The sequence below is a fragment of the Cheilinus undulatus genome, linkage group 18, assembly GCF_018320785.1.
Source record: "Cheilinus undulatus linkage group 18, ASM1832078v1, whole genome shotgun sequence".
NCBI classification, from domain to species: Eukaryota; Metazoa; Chordata; class Actinopteri; order Labriformes; family Labridae; genus Cheilinus; species Cheilinus undulatus.
In genome coordinates, this window is record NC_054882.1 from 20,025,074 (window position 1) to 20,045,447 (window position 20,374).

General features: G+C 39.9%; 1 protein-coding gene across 3 annotated transcripts in view; it reads right to left on the reverse strand.

The window, feature by feature from the left end:
- Positions 1-1,796: 1,796 nt before the first annotated feature.
- Positions 1,797-20,374, reverse strand: part of LOC121526057 (single-stranded DNA-binding protein 3-like) — a 64,314-nt gene continuing 45,736 nt past the window's right edge. The window contains exons 6-18 of one of the 3 annotated variants that reach the window (XM_041812344.1): positions 18,667-18,750; positions 14,727-14,786; positions 12,857-12,923; positions 12,496-12,560; positions 12,241-12,302; positions 12,030-12,075; positions 10,578-10,613; positions 10,411-10,462; positions 10,134-10,204; positions 9,455-9,533; positions 9,315-9,343; positions 8,623-8,724; positions 1,797-5,928 (exon numbers count right to left, since the gene is read on the reverse strand). In XM_041812344.1, the coding sequence (XP_041668278.1) occupies positions 5,899-5,928; positions 8,623-8,724; positions 9,315-9,343; positions 9,455-9,533; positions 10,134-10,204; positions 10,411-10,462; positions 10,578-10,613; positions 12,030-12,075; positions 12,241-12,302; positions 12,496-12,560; positions 12,857-12,923; positions 14,727-14,786; positions 18,667-18,750 (783 nt within the window). In that variant the 3' untranslated portion in view covers positions 1,797-5,898. Of the gene's footprint in view, positions 5,929-8,622; positions 8,725-9,314; positions 9,344-9,454; positions 9,534-10,133; positions 10,205-10,407; positions 10,463-10,577; positions 10,614-12,029; positions 12,076-12,240; positions 12,303-12,495; positions 12,561-12,856; positions 12,924-14,726; positions 14,787-18,666; positions 18,751-20,374 lie in introns of all 3 variants that reach the window. The other 2 variants (XM_041812343.1, XM_041812345.1) reach the window with 2 other exon arrangements.

The following is a 20,374-nucleotide window of genomic DNA, read 5'->3' on the forward strand; positions in this document are numbered from 1 at the left end:
TCTATAGTCGCCATGTTTCACGTTATTCCTCAGTAGCTGCGCAATCGCAGCTTGCTAGCGGCTACGTCACGTGCTTTGTTGCTCTAATTGGCCCGTAGAGATGTGACAGACAGCCATTGACCCAGTCATACTCCGAGGATTTTTCAAAGCCTCTGCCTTTTCTCAAACATTTCCTATTGAAGCTTTCCCAGATGGATGTGTGAAACACGGTTTGGGAGTATTTTGATCTGGAGGTTTGAGATAAAAATGTAAGCAGATTGTCAGAAAAGCTGGTACATTTACAGGAGCAGACATGGCCACAAGCTCAGGCTTGTGGGTGTCAGCCTTCAAGTAGCACCAAAGGCTGGCAGTGCTGCCAAAGGAAGTATTTCTGGCACAATTTCACCAGCTATCAAGGGCTATGGAAGATTAAAAACATCTAGAAAACAACAGAAAGCTCCAGCAAAAGTTGTAGTTTACATAACAAATCTATCACACTGATGAATTTCATCAGAATCCCTGATGAAGGCCACAGGCTGAAACATGGCTGTGCTAGCCCAACTAATGTCAACCCAACTTGTCAAACCGATCTGACTTTTTTTTTTTTCAGGCGGTGAGTCTGAATTAGAGTATCTGTTTAACCGACTATTAAATAATACAAAAAAAAAAAAAAAAAAGACTCGCCAAATTATTAGCTAAAAGAGTCCATGGTCAAAATTGTAAGTCTTGATGAAGACTCACTAGAGGAAAAAAGTAGACACCCCTGTTTAAAAATATGTCTCCTCATACTCACATATACACCAGTGTGGGACCTCTTGATGGAATAAAAGCCAACAATTAAGAGACTGACTCAAAGAGAGATACTGCTGTTGATGAACAATACAATACTAACTTAATGAACAACTTTACTCATGATTCAGAAGTGTCTAACAAAAAAAAAATCCACATTTCCTCCCTAGATTTGAAATGACAGTGGGCACTCACACTCAGTTTGTGAGGATGGACTGATCTAGGCAGATTGAAACGTGACATATTCCTTCCATTTCTTGATGATGATTTAACTAAACTCTAAGGGATGTTCAGTGCCCAGGATTTTTTTTTACCCATCCCCTGACTTAATTCTTTTCAATAACCTCTTGTTCTTGTGTTCTCTTGTCTTCCTGATGTAATGGTAGCCAGGAATACTGATTGACCAGACTTTTCAGACACGTATTTATACTACAATCCCTTGAGACACATTCACTGTATTCAGGTGATCCTCATTTCTCGTATTGTGAGACTGTCAGGACCAATTGGCTGAACCTCTGTTGAATTAGGCCAGCCATGTTAAAGGCGTTGAATATCTAAGCGTTTACTTAGTTTACATAACACTTTTTTTTTTTTTTTTGCAATAATTTTTAGAAATCTTTATCAACTTTAAATACTTAATTTTTTGTCAAAAAAGCCAAATTATTTTGACAATGATTGATTTATAAAATCAGTAACAAGGTAAACAATCAAGGGGGGAATAGTTTTTGTAGGCACTGTAAATTTCGGTTATGACCAAAATCAGTTATTATTTGACACTCTAAATATTTTTGTGCATTAAAAATGCTTTGTCGTCCTCTCTGCATCTGAACTGTTCTTCAGCCTGATCCATAGATATGATCTGGTGCCCCCCTGTGGCAAAATCTAGCACTCACAAGGAACTTCACCCATACCGTTTCAGTTGCACATTGTGGTGACATCCAAGATTCGGTCTATGAAACCCCTAACACTGCAGACAAGCTAGGAAACTGAACATTTTCAGAGGCAAATTCCAGTGAAAAAACATCACGTTTCATGGCAAAAGGTGTGAAGTCATTTTAATTGTTTTTAATATGTATCTACAACAAGGGGGACACAGGCAAAAACGACTGACAACTTGATGAAAATTCAAAGAAAACCAAAATAAATTTTAAAAATTACATTATCAATGCAATTTTCCCACCTTTTCCAATAAGCAACATTTTTCGTCTAAAGAAACTTTACAATATAAAGAAACATACAAAGGAACCTCTTTTTTTTTTCTTTTTTTAACTACACGAGACATTTAGGATCTGAAACTACCCTAACATGAGATACAAAGCAACCCCCCAAGGACACTGCCTCATATTCAATACTGCTTTGTCATCAAGAGGAAAAGTGAGGGACTGAACAGAAAAACTCTCGACTTCCCTCAAAAAGATTCCTCTTTACCCTCCCTTCCCCTGAATGTTACAGTATTATACATCAGCACGATAGAAATACAGAAATGATCAACGTCGTGACGGCTGTACTTACAGGACAGAAAGATAGAGAGAAGTTCGACTGCATTTTATACAACAGTTGTTCAAATAAAAGGAAAGAAACGCCTGTCCCTGCACTCTCTACCGCAATAAGAACAAATCTGTTATCATTTTTTAATCTTTTCTTCCTCAAAAACTTTTCTCCCACCGGTTTTAAATAGTTAAAAAATCCTTCATAGTAAAGTATGTTCTCTGGTCCCTGGTGTGTCAGATTGAGAGACTGCCCTGCTTGTTGACCATGGAGCGGAGGGAGCAGAAATGTGTCAGAGTTTTTTTTTTTTTTTAAGCCTTCGGGCCACCTTACTCAAAATTAGTCAGGATCCCAGAGAGGAGGGAGGCTCCCTGTCAAGAATCCTGTTCAATTTACAGTAAAATCCGGAGTATAAGATGCACTTTAAATGCCTGTCTTTTCACCCAAAATTTTCCTGCAACTGATAAACTAGTGCTGAGACATGCCTCAAGTGCAGCCACTGTTGCACACTGCATACCACCTGATGCAGTGAAAATTTGCCCCCTTTCATTGAATATTGCAAGCAGCTGCTTCACGGCCCACAGCATGCTGTAATATAAAGCAATGACTAAGCTGATGAGGTTGGTGCTATTTATTCATGTTTTCTCCCTCATTAGGCCATAATCCTGCATGTAGAGTAAAAAGAGGTATTCCGTTATTGAAATAAACCTTGTGGAGTCATGGTTTGATTTTAAAAACTTCTCAGTTAAAGATAAGTGACCAGCGGAGGTGGGTAGAGCGACTTGCTGGGTGCTTTCACATTTGGCCCGGTTCCTACCACTTCCCTCCATTCCCACTGGCTTGCTTTTACATTAACAAGTTTGATCTGTGCCCGGGACCACTTGCCTATGCAGTCATTCTGATACAGCGGGTGGTGGTATGCATGTGGCTGGTTTGCAAATCCACCAAGGAAGATAATGAATGTTTTTAGAATCATTTTTCTAGGTGTCAGTTAAGTCTCTCTTCGTATCTAAACATTTGATCTGCAGTCAAATTCCAAAAGATCAGAAACATATTTGATTTAGAGCCACATATGAAATGCTATGTTCACACTGCAGTGAAAAGTTACCAATATCTGATTTCTTTCTAGCAGTGGGAACAGCACACAGTCACAATGAATCTGATCTTTTCATATCAGATTCAGGCCACCTTCACATGTGGTTCTAAATCAGATACATATCTGATCTTTTTTAATTTAACCTCAGTGTGAGCAGCCAAACAAAAAAAAAAAAATCTGCGAAAAGATCAGAAATGAGCGTTAAGGCCTGCAGTGTGAATGTAGCCAAAGTGGTCTGGATCTGATTCGAAGACATCAGATTCCATGTGACTTGTACTGCTCACACTGTCAGAAAAGAATCAGATTTGGGTCACTTTTACCTGCAGAGTGAACGTAGCCTTGATCCTGTATTTGGGCACGATTGCATTCAGGTCTCAATCAAACTGAGTCCACTTGAATCGAGCCTGAGACTGCCTGAGAACTGGCTCCGGGCCCTGTTCCTGAGCGTGGTTTGTTTGCATTCACACCGACCAAAACTAACCCAACTTTGGGCTCAATGTACTTTGATACGGGGCCGGGACTCTAATGTGAAAGCCCCTTAGGTGCAAAAACAGATGGTACTAAATGAGCAACAAACAGACAATAGAAATCATCACACAGGAAGACACTGCAACCTCCTGGCAGCAACTGTGGCATATATACCAGTGTGTCCTATACTCCAGATTTTACAGTATATGAATTTAAGGAAATATGTGACAGCGAGTTAGCTAAAACACTTTCAAAAACACTTATCCCTGCCTCATCCTCTTCTTTACACAATTAAGCCCCCCACCCTCTTTCTTTTTGATGAGAAGAAAAGCGTAATTATAATCTATAGTAGCTCCAGTATGCGTTTTTCATCATTTATATCATTTCTGAGTTAAAGACACACCATTTCTGCACAGTTACTCACAGTTTCCCCAAATCTGCACACTTTCTGATCAACTGTTGTTGTGATCTGAAAATATCAAAACATGTCAATGATATCAAAATGCATTTTACAGTATTTACAAAAGAAAATCAAAAGATGGATGCTTGTACAAAAGAAAAAAAAATAATCAGTGAGGGTTGTGTGATTAGATCCCGGCCTGTCTGAGAGGCAAGAAAATGAAGGGCTTCTTGATGGTGAGTAGAGAGGGAGGTCACAGTCAACAGAGCAACACCACACCACTTCCTGTCCTGCTCCGAAGAGAGCCTGAAGTCCATCTCTAGAAGCAACCGCTGCAGGAAAGTCTGGAAGCTGAACTGACTGGTGTGTGAAAGAAAAGTTTCCATAAAGCACAGACATACATCACAGTGTGTTGAGGACTTCTTAAAGACAATCCAAGAGTTCATTTAAGGTCAGCAGAGATTGTAAACATCGTCTAACTACACATCGGAGTGAACTAAGAGGGCGGCCGTGGTTGAAGCAGCATAAGGTGGGGTCAAAAGGAGGAGGAGGTGCTGCTGACTGGATCTGCATATTTACACACTTGCTACTGGTTCTGCCATTTAAAAAAAACAGGGAAAACATAAAAAACAGTAACAATGAGAACAATGTGTCTTTAAACAAATTTAAAGTACATAAATAAATAGAGCTGTGCATACCACTGCAGAGGAGCTACGAAAGCAGAGCTGCTTCTTTGTTTCTAGTTTGGAAGATTTAAATTTAAACTGGTTGAAAACCGTGAAAAGATAAACGACCTCAGTTAGTACCATGATGGGTCACCAGCAGGGGGCAGTGTGGTCACATGGGGTCAAATGACAGCTAGTTTTGTCTGCACATACTCTGTCTTCATCATTACAATGTGCCCTTAAAACAACACAAATTAGAACCTAAACTTAAATGGTCATTTCATTAATAACAATAATACAATAATAAAAATAGCAATGATACAATACATACACAAAAAATGGAAAAAATAATAAAAGTTCACTGATCATCACAACACCTCTGTTCAAAAAAATGTACACGCAAAGAGAACAACATGGAGGGGAAAGGAGTTGTCTTTCCGACCCACAACTGAATCCATCAGGGAACAAAAAAATGACAAAAATACTTAGTAAAAAGTCCAAAGTTGTGGTTATGAAGCTTCCAGGCAGCTGCTTTAAAAGATCCAGCACAAGGGAGGGCTGTGATATCAGTCTCCTCAACACCTTTCTCCCCGTTTTGTCCTCCGTCCCTCGCTCATTGTCTAGAACCTGACAGGAAGCCAGGGAGCCCAGGGCTGGAGTCAGAGAGGAGGCCCTTCCTGTTGCTCTGTGACTGCTTCCTGTTCAGAGCAGCGGCCATCTTGCACGCCCCAGGAGGGCCCGTTTTAATTAGAGTCCCAGCATGCTCAAGGGCCGTCCCAGAGGGCTGCGTGGCCGCAGGGTCCCGAATGAGAGGGTGCAAAAAGAGGGAGGGGGACGAGGCGGATCCCGTGTGGAGGATTTAGAGGGCAGAGGATGTGTGTGTGTGTGTGAGAGGAGGGGAGGCGGTCAAATCCAAGGTGAAATCAGGATTGAATCGAACAAAAAAAGATCAGGTGTATAGAGTCAAAAATAGGGAAGGGGAAATAAAAGTACAAAAAAAGAGGAGAATAAAATCACACACTCATCGTCATGTTGGGTGAATACTGAAAAGAGAGAGAGGGAAAGGGGATGAGGGCACAGATGAGTGGATATGTCACTGACCATGTTTAAACACCAGAGGGCATCCACACCCTGCCTTGCAGAGCTACTGGGGACAGACAGGTACCAGCAAAGGCTCTTTAGTAATCACATGATCATGATGAGGACTGGGTGTAAAATGTCAATAGAGATGGAACTACACAATAAGTTGATGTCTTAATATCATCATAATTTGAAGCCTTGTTAAATCCTAAATAAGAGATTTAAGTGCCTGTTTTTATTCTACATTTTCCACTAGGGGTGTGATGAGACAAGCACGAGATCAGATAAGATTTTACACTACTTTTAATTCTGGTAACAAAATACACAAGTGGAAAATTAGTCTTTTTTTTAACTGAAAGTCACAAATGCAAAGCAATGCAGGTCCATTGTTTAAACTAACTAATTTAACTAATTTAAGTGTTACTGCTTAGCTAGCACTTTATTTTAGTGGGCCCTAATTGGCTAATAATTTAATGGTAACAATAATTTATCAACAATAATCTGGTAATTACCTTGCAATAAGCTGGCATTTTACAAAGTAATAAGCCAGTAATATTAAGGAAGTATTTACCTGGTAATAATGTTTAAATTGTCAAGTAATTCCTTGTATCATTGTGGCAGTTCTCTGGTAATTAGGCAGTACTTTACAAACCTAACTCTAACCACCTAACCCTTCTCCTTCCCCTACCCTAACACTAGTTATACTGGGGCAGTTCTCTGGTAATTAGGTGGTATTTTACCCTAACCCTAACCCTTGTAATATTGTGGCAATTCCCTGGAATTTAAGCCGCATTTTATACTTACCCTAACACCCATAATATTGTGGCAAATCTCTGGTTATTAGGCAGTATTTTAACTTACCCTAACCCTCGTACTATTGTGGCAAATCTCTGGTAATAGGTCGTATTTTACACTACCGTAACCCTCGTAATATCATGGCTATTCTTTAGCAATTAGACTGTATTTTACTCTTACCCTAACCATTATAGTATCATGGCAATCCTCTAGTAATTAGATGGTATTTTACCCTAACCTTCGTAATATTGTAGCAATTCTCTGGCAATTAGGCACTATTTTACCAAGTAATTTATTTAAAATAAGACAATAATTTTCTATAAAAAATGCTTGATAATTCCCAGGTAAGTTCTTAATTAAAGTGACACCTTCCTGATTTATTTTCAAGTCATTTTTAGGGTAAGGGTTAAGGCAAAATACCACTAAATACAAGAAGACTAAATCTGAACAGGTAACGGATTAGCTCCATTTCTTCACTAGCTACCACAAAAAGGTTTTTCAAAGTTCAGGAGCATCTTTGTGACATTTCTAACTTCTAGTTTGGTATTTTTTTCTGTCATGGCAGCTGCTGCTCTGCGTCACTGTTGCATATTGATCTCAGGAGACAGTTCTCACTGCAGCAAGAAAACGTGTGACGTTTCTAGTGGCCCTCTAGCGAGATCTCGTTGCATCAGGTCTCTCCACACCCCTAGTTTCCACTTCAACTGAGATGATTTAGTCAAAACACTTGAGCTGAATTTCCACCAGGCGATCAGGTTAACTTCACTTCAGTACAGTTTGCAATTATTTGTGTTTCCACTTTCAAAAGGGAAGGTGCAAAATAACTGAACCTTGCCTTTTTCGCACCCCTCTGCAAGGCTGCTGAGTGCATCTACATACCCTAAAAGGAGGAACTAGACTCAATGCAGTCTGTTGATTGGTCAAATCAATCATTAATCCTCATGCACCTCATGAAACATGCTGCACTCTCCCTCATTTTCTCATTAACATGATTTTAAATGAAACAGTGATACACTAGATATCAATTACAACAAATTCAGACTGTACTGAACCAAACCAGACTGCTTGGTGGAAACACACCATTTGCTTTACTGATTTTCTTTAAAAGCAAAAACTGGAGATTGGCTCTTTGTAGTAAAATCTTCATCTACACTCAGCCCTACTGCCAAGTTAAATCTGTATAATTTAAACTTCTGTCTGTGCACTCAGTGACTCTCCAAGTCAAGGTTAAGAAGCGGTTATTACACACACAGTACAAGAAACAGATCCCCAACCACCATGAGTATTTACTATTAAATTCAACTAAAGATATCCAAACATGATTTTTTAGGCCAAAATATCAACATTTCCCCATCAATTTAGACCAGATGAAATAACAGAATTCAAATTATTTTGTGTCTACAGATGAATCACTGATACAGAGGGAAAAAAAATGAACTTTTAATGATTAGTAAGCGGCTACAATGCAAGCAGAACTTCACACACTACCAAGTGTTTTACAACAAAGAAGCTAACAGACTGAAAGTCAGGTGGAGGTATTTTTGTTCTGTAAACATGAGACCCTTTTTCCTTGAATGACATGTCTAAAAAGATAGAATTGGGAGTTCAAACCTTAAAGGGCATCAGATAAAAAATTATTTGAAAAATAAAATGCATCTGAAGCTCTACACTAACTCTACCGTTACAAAAGTGTTAAGCAAAGGTGATGAGACAAATTTGTCATCATGCGAGAAGCTCTACTGCAAACAGTTTCCTAAAACCTTAATTATCAACCCTCTGCTTGCATTTATCCACTGGTTTATGTAAGGACATCAAGGATAACTGTTAAGGGTCGTGAGATGTCAAACCTAGGCAATACTTACACTTTCGCTTTGGAATGGGTTCAAGAAGTTTCCGCCCATTTCACCGTCATCTCTCGGCGTTCCAGGAGGGTTGTTCATGCCCCCCATGTTATTTGGGGAACTCTGCAGGGAAAAAAGGAAAAAACAATTCAGTCAGGAAGACTCTTGTCATACATTTCACCATTTTATTGCAAGGATAAACAGTTTCACTTGGCAGAGAAGGCTCTGCTGAAAAGATGCCCCCTGGGATAGTCAAGCAACATGCTTTGACTTTACAGGAGTGCGTAGCTAGAAACCCCCATATGGATAGACACATTTACAAAAATGCACACTGGTATTATGCTTTATGCTATAAAGGAGGTGGCAGGGGTGGAGAAGGTGAAGCTATGCCAGCAACATGCTGCGTACGCATTAATGCAAGCAGGGATTAGTGAGAAGTACACATTTAAATACACCGCTGTGTTGAGAGAAAGAGCTGTGACTGGCTGTGGGAGCTGAGAGGCGATAATTAAGATCAGCTGGCCATCAGCTGATCCTACGGCTGGGCGTATTACTAGTCTGTCCTGCAAGAACTAACACTAAGCTTCATGATGACAGACACAATTATGAACAGAAACTTGATAGTTTTGTTAAGTATATACTATTTTTTTCTGTTTCTTCAACAAAAACCTTCAGTAAGTGATTCCTGAAATGTCAAACTGATTTTTACTCACCTTTGGCAACCCGTCCATATCCCCAGACCCTGAGGAGATAAAGAGAGGTGTTTTGTTTTTTCCCAAAAAAAAAAAAAATAAATAAAAAGAGATATTTTACTTTTACAGTGACGAAACCACACACTGTGGTGAAAACCCACCTAGTGATCCATTCATGTGGTGTGGCTCCATGGCTCCCATAGCTCCCATTGGCCCATCAGGCCCAGGTCCCATAGGGAACTGGAACAAAGATGCAGAGCAGACTTTAAAAATGACTCTAGAAATTATTTTCTTCTCTGCACAGGATGAGGGGGAGATTGTTAGTTATTTCTACTGGTTCTTGGCCTGTCTATCTGCTAATTCAATCCAAGAGCAATTCAACTTTCACTGCTCTAATAATTATTGCTAATTCTTGACATATTGATGCCGGTATTTTTGGCGTTACAGCCATACCCTACAGAATGAGAGATTAGTTTATGGCTATGACAGCTATAAATGTGTCATGCATTTGTTTTGTTGTTTCTCTTGTCCCTCTTTCTGCTTTTCCCTCAACCCCTAACCCTTATCAACCCGAGGGCAGCCACGGCATTATGTTTCTCCCATGCTGAGTTATACAGAGGCCTAGTGATGTAGTTTGAAGGGCCTGTTTTAGCTGGACTGAATTTCGTGGACAAAAATGTGCCTTTCTATTGGCTGTAAGTGGACAAAGTTCCTCTAACAGAGTCTGAACCAGATACAAGCATTAAAGTCAAAGCTTCTTAATAAACATAAGTGTTTTTCTTTTTTAAATTTTATTTTTGTAGATTTATTCCGATGCCTTGAATCCTATTGGCGACTCACATTGGGCCTGTTGCCTCCTGGTCCTATGGGGTTCATCATTGTGTAGATGTTTTCACTGGAGTTAGTTGAGTCTGAAATAAAAATGAAAAATATTAGTGACATCATTTTAAGAGAGTTGCTGTTAAAACACGACTGAGATTGTGAAAAATGGAAGCATTAATAGAATAACATTGTTTGGGTGGTATGGGGACACATTCATGCTTGTTAGGTGAGGAGAGATGGGAGCTGTTTAACACTAAAGTGTTAGTATTGGGAATATAGTAAGGTGACGCACCACCTGGGCTGGGCATGATGGGAGTTCCAGGTGGACCTCCTCCACCTGGAGGACCCTGAGATAATAATAAATAATTTTGGATTTAAATTTCAATCGTCAGTACTTTAATATATGAAATTATTTGGAGGAATGCAGAAGAGCATGTGTAATGTCGATGGGTTTGAACTCACCACGTAGTTTCCTGGAGATGAGGAGGAGTAAGCTATCTGCAGGGGGTAGAAAAAAACAAATTAGGTTAGAGTCAGAGGAATGTGGTCTATACAGGGGGGTGAAAATAAGAGGGGCATCTGAAGGTCAAAATCCCACATGGCATATAAACACTCAGACAACAAATGTCTTGATAGCTATCTTGATATAAAGTCATATGCAAAGTTTTAGGCATGTAGGGCACTAAGGATTCATAACAAGGGCCATAGTGTCACAACCCGGGGCTGGAGGGGACGGCCAGAGTCAGCAGCCAAGGTCAAGCTCAACGGCATCTCTCGTCCAGCATCCGGCATCCGGCATCTTTTTCAACCCTGGTAATACGCCCAGAGACCACCAGTGGTTTTTGGACCACTGGGACATTAACAGCATGACCAGGGGCTTTTGGCAACTCTACTACCCACATGGACAGTACCTAGACCAGTGATCATCAACTGGCGGCCCGGGGGCCACATCAGGCCACCAACAACTCTCCATATGGCCCTTGAAAAATTATTAAATTCAGAAAATCTAAGAGGAATAGAATGCAATATTTATAAAGATATACTTTTGGGCTTTTTATGCCCTTATTGATAGAGGAGGGCTGTAGGTGGCATGGTAAACATACACTTAACAGCCTTATCTTAATTAAAGGTGTGGTTTTTTTTATCATCAATTTTCCACTCAAGTCTCTTTGTGGGTGCAGTTTTCCTTTCAGAGAATCTACACTTAAGGTCTTCTTTTATGTATTTTTGGCCAATTATGACATATCATATTAGTATCAAACTAATATGGACATCATGAGGGGTCCAAAAATATGTAGTTAAATATTTCAATTTCCCCCTTGTGGCTGGCTGCAGTATAGGTGATAGGGGCTGATGTCAGAAGGCTAAAAGTTCTGTCAAAGGAACTAATATTTTACAAGAATATGTTAATCAGAACAAAATATTAATTTTATTGTAGTAATTTTCAATGTCTGGACCCACAGTGTCTTTTAAGAAAAATATGGCCCTTCTGCAAATGAAGTTGATGACCCTTGATTTAGACCATGCTTACTCAACACATCCACCTCTAACAGTGGACTTAGTTATTTTCTCAACAGATTATTTTCCCCTGGTAAATTGCAAGGACATCCAGACCATGGTGCCTTTAGGTGGCTTACTCACTGCACCTCCACCTTATATCAGCCTCAATATTTGTCCCAAACATGCCTCAAAGATCTGCACAGTACTGTACGTTTGAACACTTCAAATCTAAATGTCCACAATGCTGACAGAACAGAACCAACACATCTGAGCTGCTTAACCAAAGCTTTGGATCAAAAGCATAACTTTATAATATAGTTAGAAGCTTTGCAGGATTGCTAGACACTAAAAGTTTTTTCTTTTACTCTTATAGTATGTGTTTTTTGTTGTAAGGGTCAACAGTTTCTGACTCACAGAGTTGGCATTAGGTCCTGGCCAAGGCCCTCTTCCTCCAGGACCCCTGGAGAGAAGAAAAAGGGAAGAAGGAAGAGAGAAATGACGGCAAAGAAGGAAACTGGCTGTAAAAGAAATGTTACAAAAACTTGTACATGCTCCAGTAAAAGTACAAAAACATGCACTAAGACTGTTAGGCCCTCATTTGAAGTATTCAGAATTTATATCTTACATGTTCATTCCTGGCATGGGGCCGCCCATGGAGTTGGGAGGAGGCCTCATACCTCCATAGTTCTGTAAGACAAATTGTGAAAAAGCATTTTAGGGAAATGTTGCATATCAGGTCATAAAAGATCAGTTCCTAGAAGATCAGTTCCTGAGCTTTTTGGTCTTCTTTGCCACATTTTCTTTAGATACATGTGAGACACAAATCACTGGACTGGGGTAAGTGGGACAAACGAAATTATGTTGCGTATGTTGGTCATACCTGTGGGCCCATGGCCATTCCTCGAGGAGGATTCATCCTCATTGGTCCACCCATGTTAGGATGTCCTGAAAGAACACCAAGTGTCAAACTCTGACTTTTACACACTGCACAAGAGACATTTGTCCTTATGTAACAGGTCATTTCAACCAAGCAGTCTGGTTCAGTTTGGTATGGCACAGTTACACATTTATTTGCAGTTCCATTATCAAAGTTGGCCAGCTAATTGCATGCATCCTTAATCGATACCCTGATATTTTAGACTGAAAGAGTAATAATTTCACACACAAAAAAATTCTACAGTTAAATCAAGCAAAATAAATCCTTAGTAAACAACCACATAACGTTCTGTCAAAGGTCTTACCTTGCGGTCTTGTCGGGTCTAAACTGTTTGGCAGGAGAGGCTGAGATCCAGGGATTCCCCCTGGAGGCTGAGAGGAGACGATGCATGGAAACAGGTTAAAATACTGTCTCTCCTTTGGACACACACACATACTCTAACATGCAAAAAAATCTATTTACAAGTGAATTAAAATAAAGTCCATTCAGAAAGTATTCTGTCCAGATAAAAAAAAAAATAATAATAATAATAATAATGCATTTTATCTATGAAGTGCTTTTGGAAAACTCAAACACACTATACAATAGTTAAAAGGCATTACATACAAAAAAGAAAAAAGACAACACAACAGCCAAACAAGTAGATAATCAAGCAGCAAAGTGACAAGACAAAAACAGAATCAGACATTACAGCCAGTTTAAAAAGGTGAGTTTGAGTATTGATTCAATGTGGATGAGTCCGTACAGTCATGGATATGTTTAGGGAGTGAATTCCAGAGGGAGGGGGCAGCAATGTAGAAGTCTCTCTTCAGTGCAAAACACATGAAAGCCCACTTTGAGTTTCCAAAAAAGCACCTGAAGGACTCTCAGAGAAACAAGATCCTCTGGTCTGACAAAACCAAGATTGAACTGTTTGGCCTTCTAACATTACGTCTGCAGGAAACCCACCCAATACCGTCCCAACAGTGAAGCATGGTGGTGGCAGCATCATGCTGTGGGGGTGCTTTTCAGCAATGGGGACTGAGAGACTGGTAACCTTGCATAGCAGATGGATATGCCTGTTTCCTTGTTTCTCACTAGTGAATACATCTTGCAAAGTTCCCGTCTGAACCTAAGGGCCCAGTTAGAAAGTGACAGGACCAATCAGCGACGAGGGGCAGTACTTTCTGGTGCGGCGGAGTCATACGTAAGCAAGCAGCAACACGAGACCGGTGCAATAGTGGCAGAAGATGTTGGCATGGATGCTGCTAAACCGCCAGTTTTATCAGAACTTGACGAAATTTCTTCGTTAAAAGAAGAACAAAGAACAGCAGTGAGTTGTTTTCTTTTCAAAAACGACAAAAGTCGTGTACTGACATGTCCACAGTCACCATGGTTTGTGTTATGCAGTTCCCTGTGGAGTTTAGTCCTTGGTAGGGGAGTAGCTCGATAGCGGCTACATCACTTGTTTTGTTGCTCTGATTGGCATGTAAAGATGTGACAGACAGAAGGTTCATCCAATCACACTCCAAGTTTTTCTTCAAAGGCTCTGCCCTTTCCCAAATGCTGTGTATGAGTGGTGTACCAGATGGATGTGTGAAACAAATCCATTTGGCGTGCCAGGTTACGAGACTGGTCAGCGTTGAGGGAAAGCTGAATGGGGCAAAGTACAGAGATATCCTCAGTGAAATCTGTTCTACAGCACTCAGGACCTCAGACTGAGCAGCAGGTTCACCTTCCAACATGACAATGATACTAAGCACACAGCCAAGACAACACTTAGGGACAACTCTGTGAATGTCAAAGAGTGGCCCAGCTGGAGCCCTGACTTGAACCCAGTCAAACATCTCTGGAGAGACCTGAAAGTGGCTGTCCATCGATAGTCCACATCCAAACTGACCTCAATCCAAGTGTGTGAAGCTTGTTGCACCATATTCAAAAAGACTTGAGATTGTAATTGTACTGAGTACTGAGAAAAGGGTGTGAATACAATATGACATTTCAGTTATTTCTTTTTTTATACATTTTCAAAAACTCACTTTGTTATTGTGGCGAACTGAGTGTAGAAGGATGAGAATAAAAATGAATTTAATCAACTGTAGCATCAGGCCGCAACATAACAAAACTGAAAAAGTTAAGGGGTCTGAATACTTTCTGAATTGACTGTATATACTTTTGAATAAAAGGTCCAGTACCTGATTTGGCATTCGAAGTGAGGGGCGGGGTCCGCCTGGATACCGCGGTGACATGAAGGGCTGCAGAGAGTAAAGGGGAAAAGAAAGAGAAAAAGGGATTGAAAGGGGGGTTGAGGGTGAAGCAGCAGGAAGGAAAGAGAGACAAAAAGATTATTATTGATGCATCCTAAAGTACTGGAAAAGAAGCAGCAATGAGGAAACCTAGATGGATGCAGTTGGGTTGAAGAATGGATGACACTGAAGGAAATTCAACAATACTTTAGACTGGAAAAAAAATGAGTACACTAAAGAGTGAGCCTAAGCTTGATTGATGGAAACAAAACCTTCCTAAACACACAATCAAAGCACGGATTTGTGATTTTGTGCGGCAGCGCTTAAAAAGCTCCCTGCCTGCTCTCACTGCGGTGTAAGCTGATTCGGCTTGTGGTCTGCCTGGCGTAGTTAGAGACACCTCCAGCCAACAATGATGTCCAAAGCCTTAGAGGAAGCATGTCCACACTCTCTCACACCGGACGGAAACAAGAAACCACAAGAATAAAAGGCTGGGCAGCCACTGCTGATGGGCAGGGGGGTTTTCCTCCAACGTGTCATTCTAAGTGTTAAACACACGCCGAGACTGTCAACGAGCCAATAAACAATCTCTTACCAAGGGCTGAATGATTTGGGAAAATAATCAAATTGCATTTCTTTCTCCCTAAGAAATATATCATTCTGGATGATAACCAACAAAGCATTAGATAGATTAAACATAAGCTGTTCTTTCCCATAGGCCAGACCTAAATGTAAGGATGAAATCAGACGACGCATGAATCAATATGACATATCTCTATTGATCTACTTCAATCACAGTAAAGTTGACTGATTCATCTAACTTACAGCCTTGTAAGCAATCATCACACCATAAAAGTGTAGTGTAAACATCGATATGAAAGTCACCAACAAATCACACAACCTCAAGTACAAGTCAGCGGTTTTACCTCTCTATTTTTCAATATTTCAAGCCAAATCATTGGAAGTAATATGATATACAAATGTGGATTGCACTTTTTAATTGCTGTCTGTGAATATTAGTAGAAAGTCTTCATAAATGAAAAAAAAGAAAAAATAAAGCATACTGATCTACGGTCAGTACTGAAGTGCAGGAAATAAAGACGAATATCTGCCTTTACCACTTTTGGGTATATCAAAGTAGTGCTGGGCTATTAACTGAGTTCTGATATCAATTACAACTGTGGCTTCCCATGATGATGGAAATAAGATAATCATGATTACAAGATTACTGTGCCACATGCTGCGTTGCACTTGTTCTGTCGATAGGTTTTGTCATTTGGTAAATGTTTCAGTGTTTGTTGTGATATTTGGACCATGACAGTAATTCGTTTTGTTTTTTTTAATTCACATTGTTTATCATTGTTTAACAAACTTATGTTCTTCACTTATTTATATTCAGTAAATGCTTGTTTTTCAAAGTGTTACGCAAATTAAAGTTTGATAAATATATGCACAGTAGTTATTGTAAAATCAATGAGTAACCGTGTTTTCTAAACTGTGGGGGTGCAAAATAAAACATCTGCTTGCACAATCTGCGCAAAGTTTGCAAACTTTTGGATGATATTGAGAGACAATACCATTCACAGTGTGTTGAGAGTGGAGCATAGAAGATATCGGTCACAGTGCTGTCAGCAGAGGCGAGTGTGGCAGAGGCAGATCTAATCCTTTTGTTATTATAGTTACAATACATATTATTCTGCTCTTTTCGTGTTTTTATAATTGCTATTAATTAGCCTCTTCATCCCTTAACACAAAAATTACCTTTTAGATAACGCAATAATGAGTGAATCTTTGATACCAGAGTTTTTTGGAGTTTTTTACAGAGGGAGAAAATGATATCACTGATTTCCAGACCTTGATCCTTATCAAAAAATGTTCTACACACTGTAATAAGTGCGTTCATTACATTTATTTATCTCAATGTGCAGCAGGCAGGTGAAAGTGTAGCATTACCACTATGTGTTCTTAAATAAATGTTTTCCCAACCTCTCTATAAGTACAAATCAAGATAACATCAAAATACAAAAAGGTAACTCCTTCACTGCAGGTCTATGAGTCAAAGAAATTATTCTCATTCTGGGTTTTAATTGGCTCATTTTTATCCATTTTTACCAGACCAAAAATGTCTCATTTATCTATTCACTGCAACTCAAATGCTGTAAGAAGGCTCTCTGTGGTAAATGCCTCACCTCATAGGCACATCACACTAATCAACTATCCTACATTATCTTACCTACCTCATATAAACCTGCCCACATCCTTACATGTTCTATACTCTGGTCACATCTAGTCAGTGTCCTTGCACCCTTTGCACATCTTGCAACCATACTATCAATGCTCACAGACTTTTTTATTCTACAAATAACAATTAGAAGAGGTTGTACATAGTTACATATTAATGTTTTTTACACTTTTCTTATTCAATGTTTAATTCCTGCACACTGAGAGCAAAGCCAACCAGAGTCAAATTTCTTGTTGCGTAAGCATACTTAACCAATAAAGCTGATTCTGAGTCGGACATAAATCTATTTTATAAACACAGGCTACATGTTTAAAGCTGCAGATGTATAAATTCTGCTTTAAGTCTACATGTTTTAAAATATCACTGTGCATAAACATGCCTGATAAATACTAAACAGATTTAATAAAACAAAAAGGAAATGCTCATTATAACTTTAAAGTGGTGAAGAATGCACAAATTAGCTCCATATTATAGATCAGAATGTAGGAAAGAAATGTTTGGTGCTTCGAATATTCTCAGAGAAAACCCCTCAACGCACCTTACCTGATCCCGGAAACAGTTAATGTCAAATATTTAAAAACATAATGCAGACCATCAGGTTGTTGAAGAAGAAATTAATCATAATAATGAGCTTGACTTGTAAACACAGAATTTGTGCATTTTAAAAAACTAAATGGGAAATGAGTTTGGTTGTTCTGGTTAGTAACTCAAAAATAAGCATTAAAATCAGGATGGAAAAAACGAGACTGTGATCTGGCCATGCAAAACCACTGTATATTTTTCCCATATCGTCCACGCCTATAATGTTTTCAACATTTTTCAAAATGATGCCGATAATAGATGTTGCCATAATAAAGCAGCCCTGGAGTTTTTTTAAAACCAATATTCATTTTAAGAAAAACGTACAAAAAACAAGAACATGGGATTTTTTTTCAAAATATTCTAAAAATATTGACCCTTAAATATTTGAGTGATAATGTGAGCATAACATCCCTCCTTTACCAAGAAAGGAAATATTCATATTTATTAAATTGGCATTTTGACACATTCAGTGTTAAATAATATTGCACCTTCTGAAATTTTAAAAAAAGGAGATGGCCATCTAAATGTCTCTGCTCAGCCTTACTCTTATGTAATTCCCTCTTCTCCGATGGCCATGTACTGTATATCGTACGTATATTTGAGGTATCCATAGTGCCTGTCCCCTGTTTTATTTATAAAGCAGAAGAAGAAGTAAGCAGGCAGAGTGGAGGGGAGCGTGCTCGTTTGCGCATGTGTGAATTAAGAGTGGAGGAGCAGATAAGAGTGCATCCCCCCACAAGCTGCTCCGGGGGCGTGGCGAGGAGTGAATTATTCATCCCACATGGGGACAGCTGACGCTGGGCCTCGGCGAGAAGGAGGCCCGTCTGCCTCTGGATGCTCTGCTTTCACAATAAAAAAAAAAGGAGCTGGCGACTGGAGGGGTCTAGGAGGAGTTAGGTAGAGCAAAACACGAGCCAACAGAGCTCGAGGGAAGTAGGTGAAGCAAAGGAGGAAGTGTGTGAGTGGTGAATGGAAAGGAAAGAGAGGCTGTGTGTGGGCGCAGGGGGTCGGGAGGGGGGTAATGAAAGAGAGAGGGGTGTTTGAGAGAAAGTGTTTGCATCTTACCTGGCCGTGGGGTCCCATCATGGGGTTGCTGGGGTTGTGTGGGGGGGGCTGTGCGTGGGGGGACTGCTGAGAGCCGGGTGGTCCCTTTAAGAAAGAAGAGCGATATCAGAGAGGGGAGGGGCCAAAGAGGGGAGGGGGTGTTTTACCTGGAGAGGTTACTCGATCAAAATCATGACAGGAGGAGGACAGGGGTGGGACCTTTAGGGGGGTCTTAAGAAGAAGATCAAGAGAAGCAAGGTGATGGATAAAGCTGGGGGAATCCTATCAAATCTAACTGTTAACTCATTAAGACGAAGCACAGAATTAGAAGCTGAGGCACAACAGGAAATAGTTTGTTTCTGAACTCAAAAAAGCCATAAAATTTCATTTTTAAGTGTTATTCTGCAGGATGGTTCAACGTGTGAGTGACTAAAATAAAAGATGACTCTCAGGACCCTTGCTGTAGTTTTCCTGTCAGCCACTTGGTGGCAGTGTTGCCAAAGAATTGCTGCAACAGGACAAGCAGAAGCAGAAGCAGCAGCAGCAGCAGGACAGGCACTAACGGCATCTTAAAATCTCAAAAACAAGTGAAAGTTCAGAGTTTTCTATGCTTTGGTGAGCGTGCTTTAAGTGTGGCAGTGTGTGAAAGCAGCCCTGACTCCCGTCATACTCTGCTGTGTTACTGCTGACATTTCACCCCAAGACAAGAGGTGAGTGACCCCTAATAAATAACTCTGCAACAGTAGTTTCTTTTTCCATGCACCCTTTGTAGTTGGTCGGTCTTGCCTTGGGAGTTTTACTGATAACATGATGTCAGACAGAGCAAGCATGTGTTTCGTTTGAGCTCCATAAATGACAGATACGCGTATGACATTAAAAGATGCTGGGTAGGTGTCGAACATCTGCAAGATGTGAGCACAGAGCATTGAAAACTATCAATTAGCACTAAGTGTTATTCAATATCTAGCCTTGAGCTATGACTAATGATTGTTTTCTAGTCTTATGAATTTAAAAAAAAAATATTTTGCATCACCCTTTTTATCTCCAACTACCTCAGCTCAGGATCGTCTGTAACCTGCTACTAGCTTGCTTACAGAACTCTCTGGAGCTTTAAAAACCAAAAATGGAGAAGAACTCACTAGTTCAGCAGTAGAAGTTTAAATGTCACCATGGATTGGCTGTGGTGCTAAAACAAAGAATGTTTGACTCAGAAAATCAGAAAACCCAATACAAGAGGACAACCCAGTCCAGCTCTTAAAATGAACATTTCAGACTGACTCCAGATCCAATAGTTTCACCTCAAATGTTAAGAAAAGTCTGTTTCCTTACTCGTCATTGCAGATACAAGAGTTTCAAAAACATTCTTTTAACTTATATTTTATAAAGCATGAATTAATCATTAAATTGTGATGCATTTGTTGTCGGGCTGCTGGTATAAAGCAAAAGTCATGCAGTAAAACCTGGAATATAAGTTGCCCCAGTACATGAGCCACAGAGGAAAAAAGATTAAAACTGTTCCCCAGCATGGAGATTTTCATGCATTCATCAGAGTCTTCAATATGCAGTTTCTGTGCAGCTGTGTCGCTCATTTAGTACCATCCATTTTTGACATTTGAAATTTGTGCATCTTCAAGGTATGATACAGTTGTTAAACCCCGTCTGCTGTGACTGTTGTGAGAAAGACTCAGTCCACGAGCCGCTCTGCTCACCTCCTTGTCCTTACTAAGGA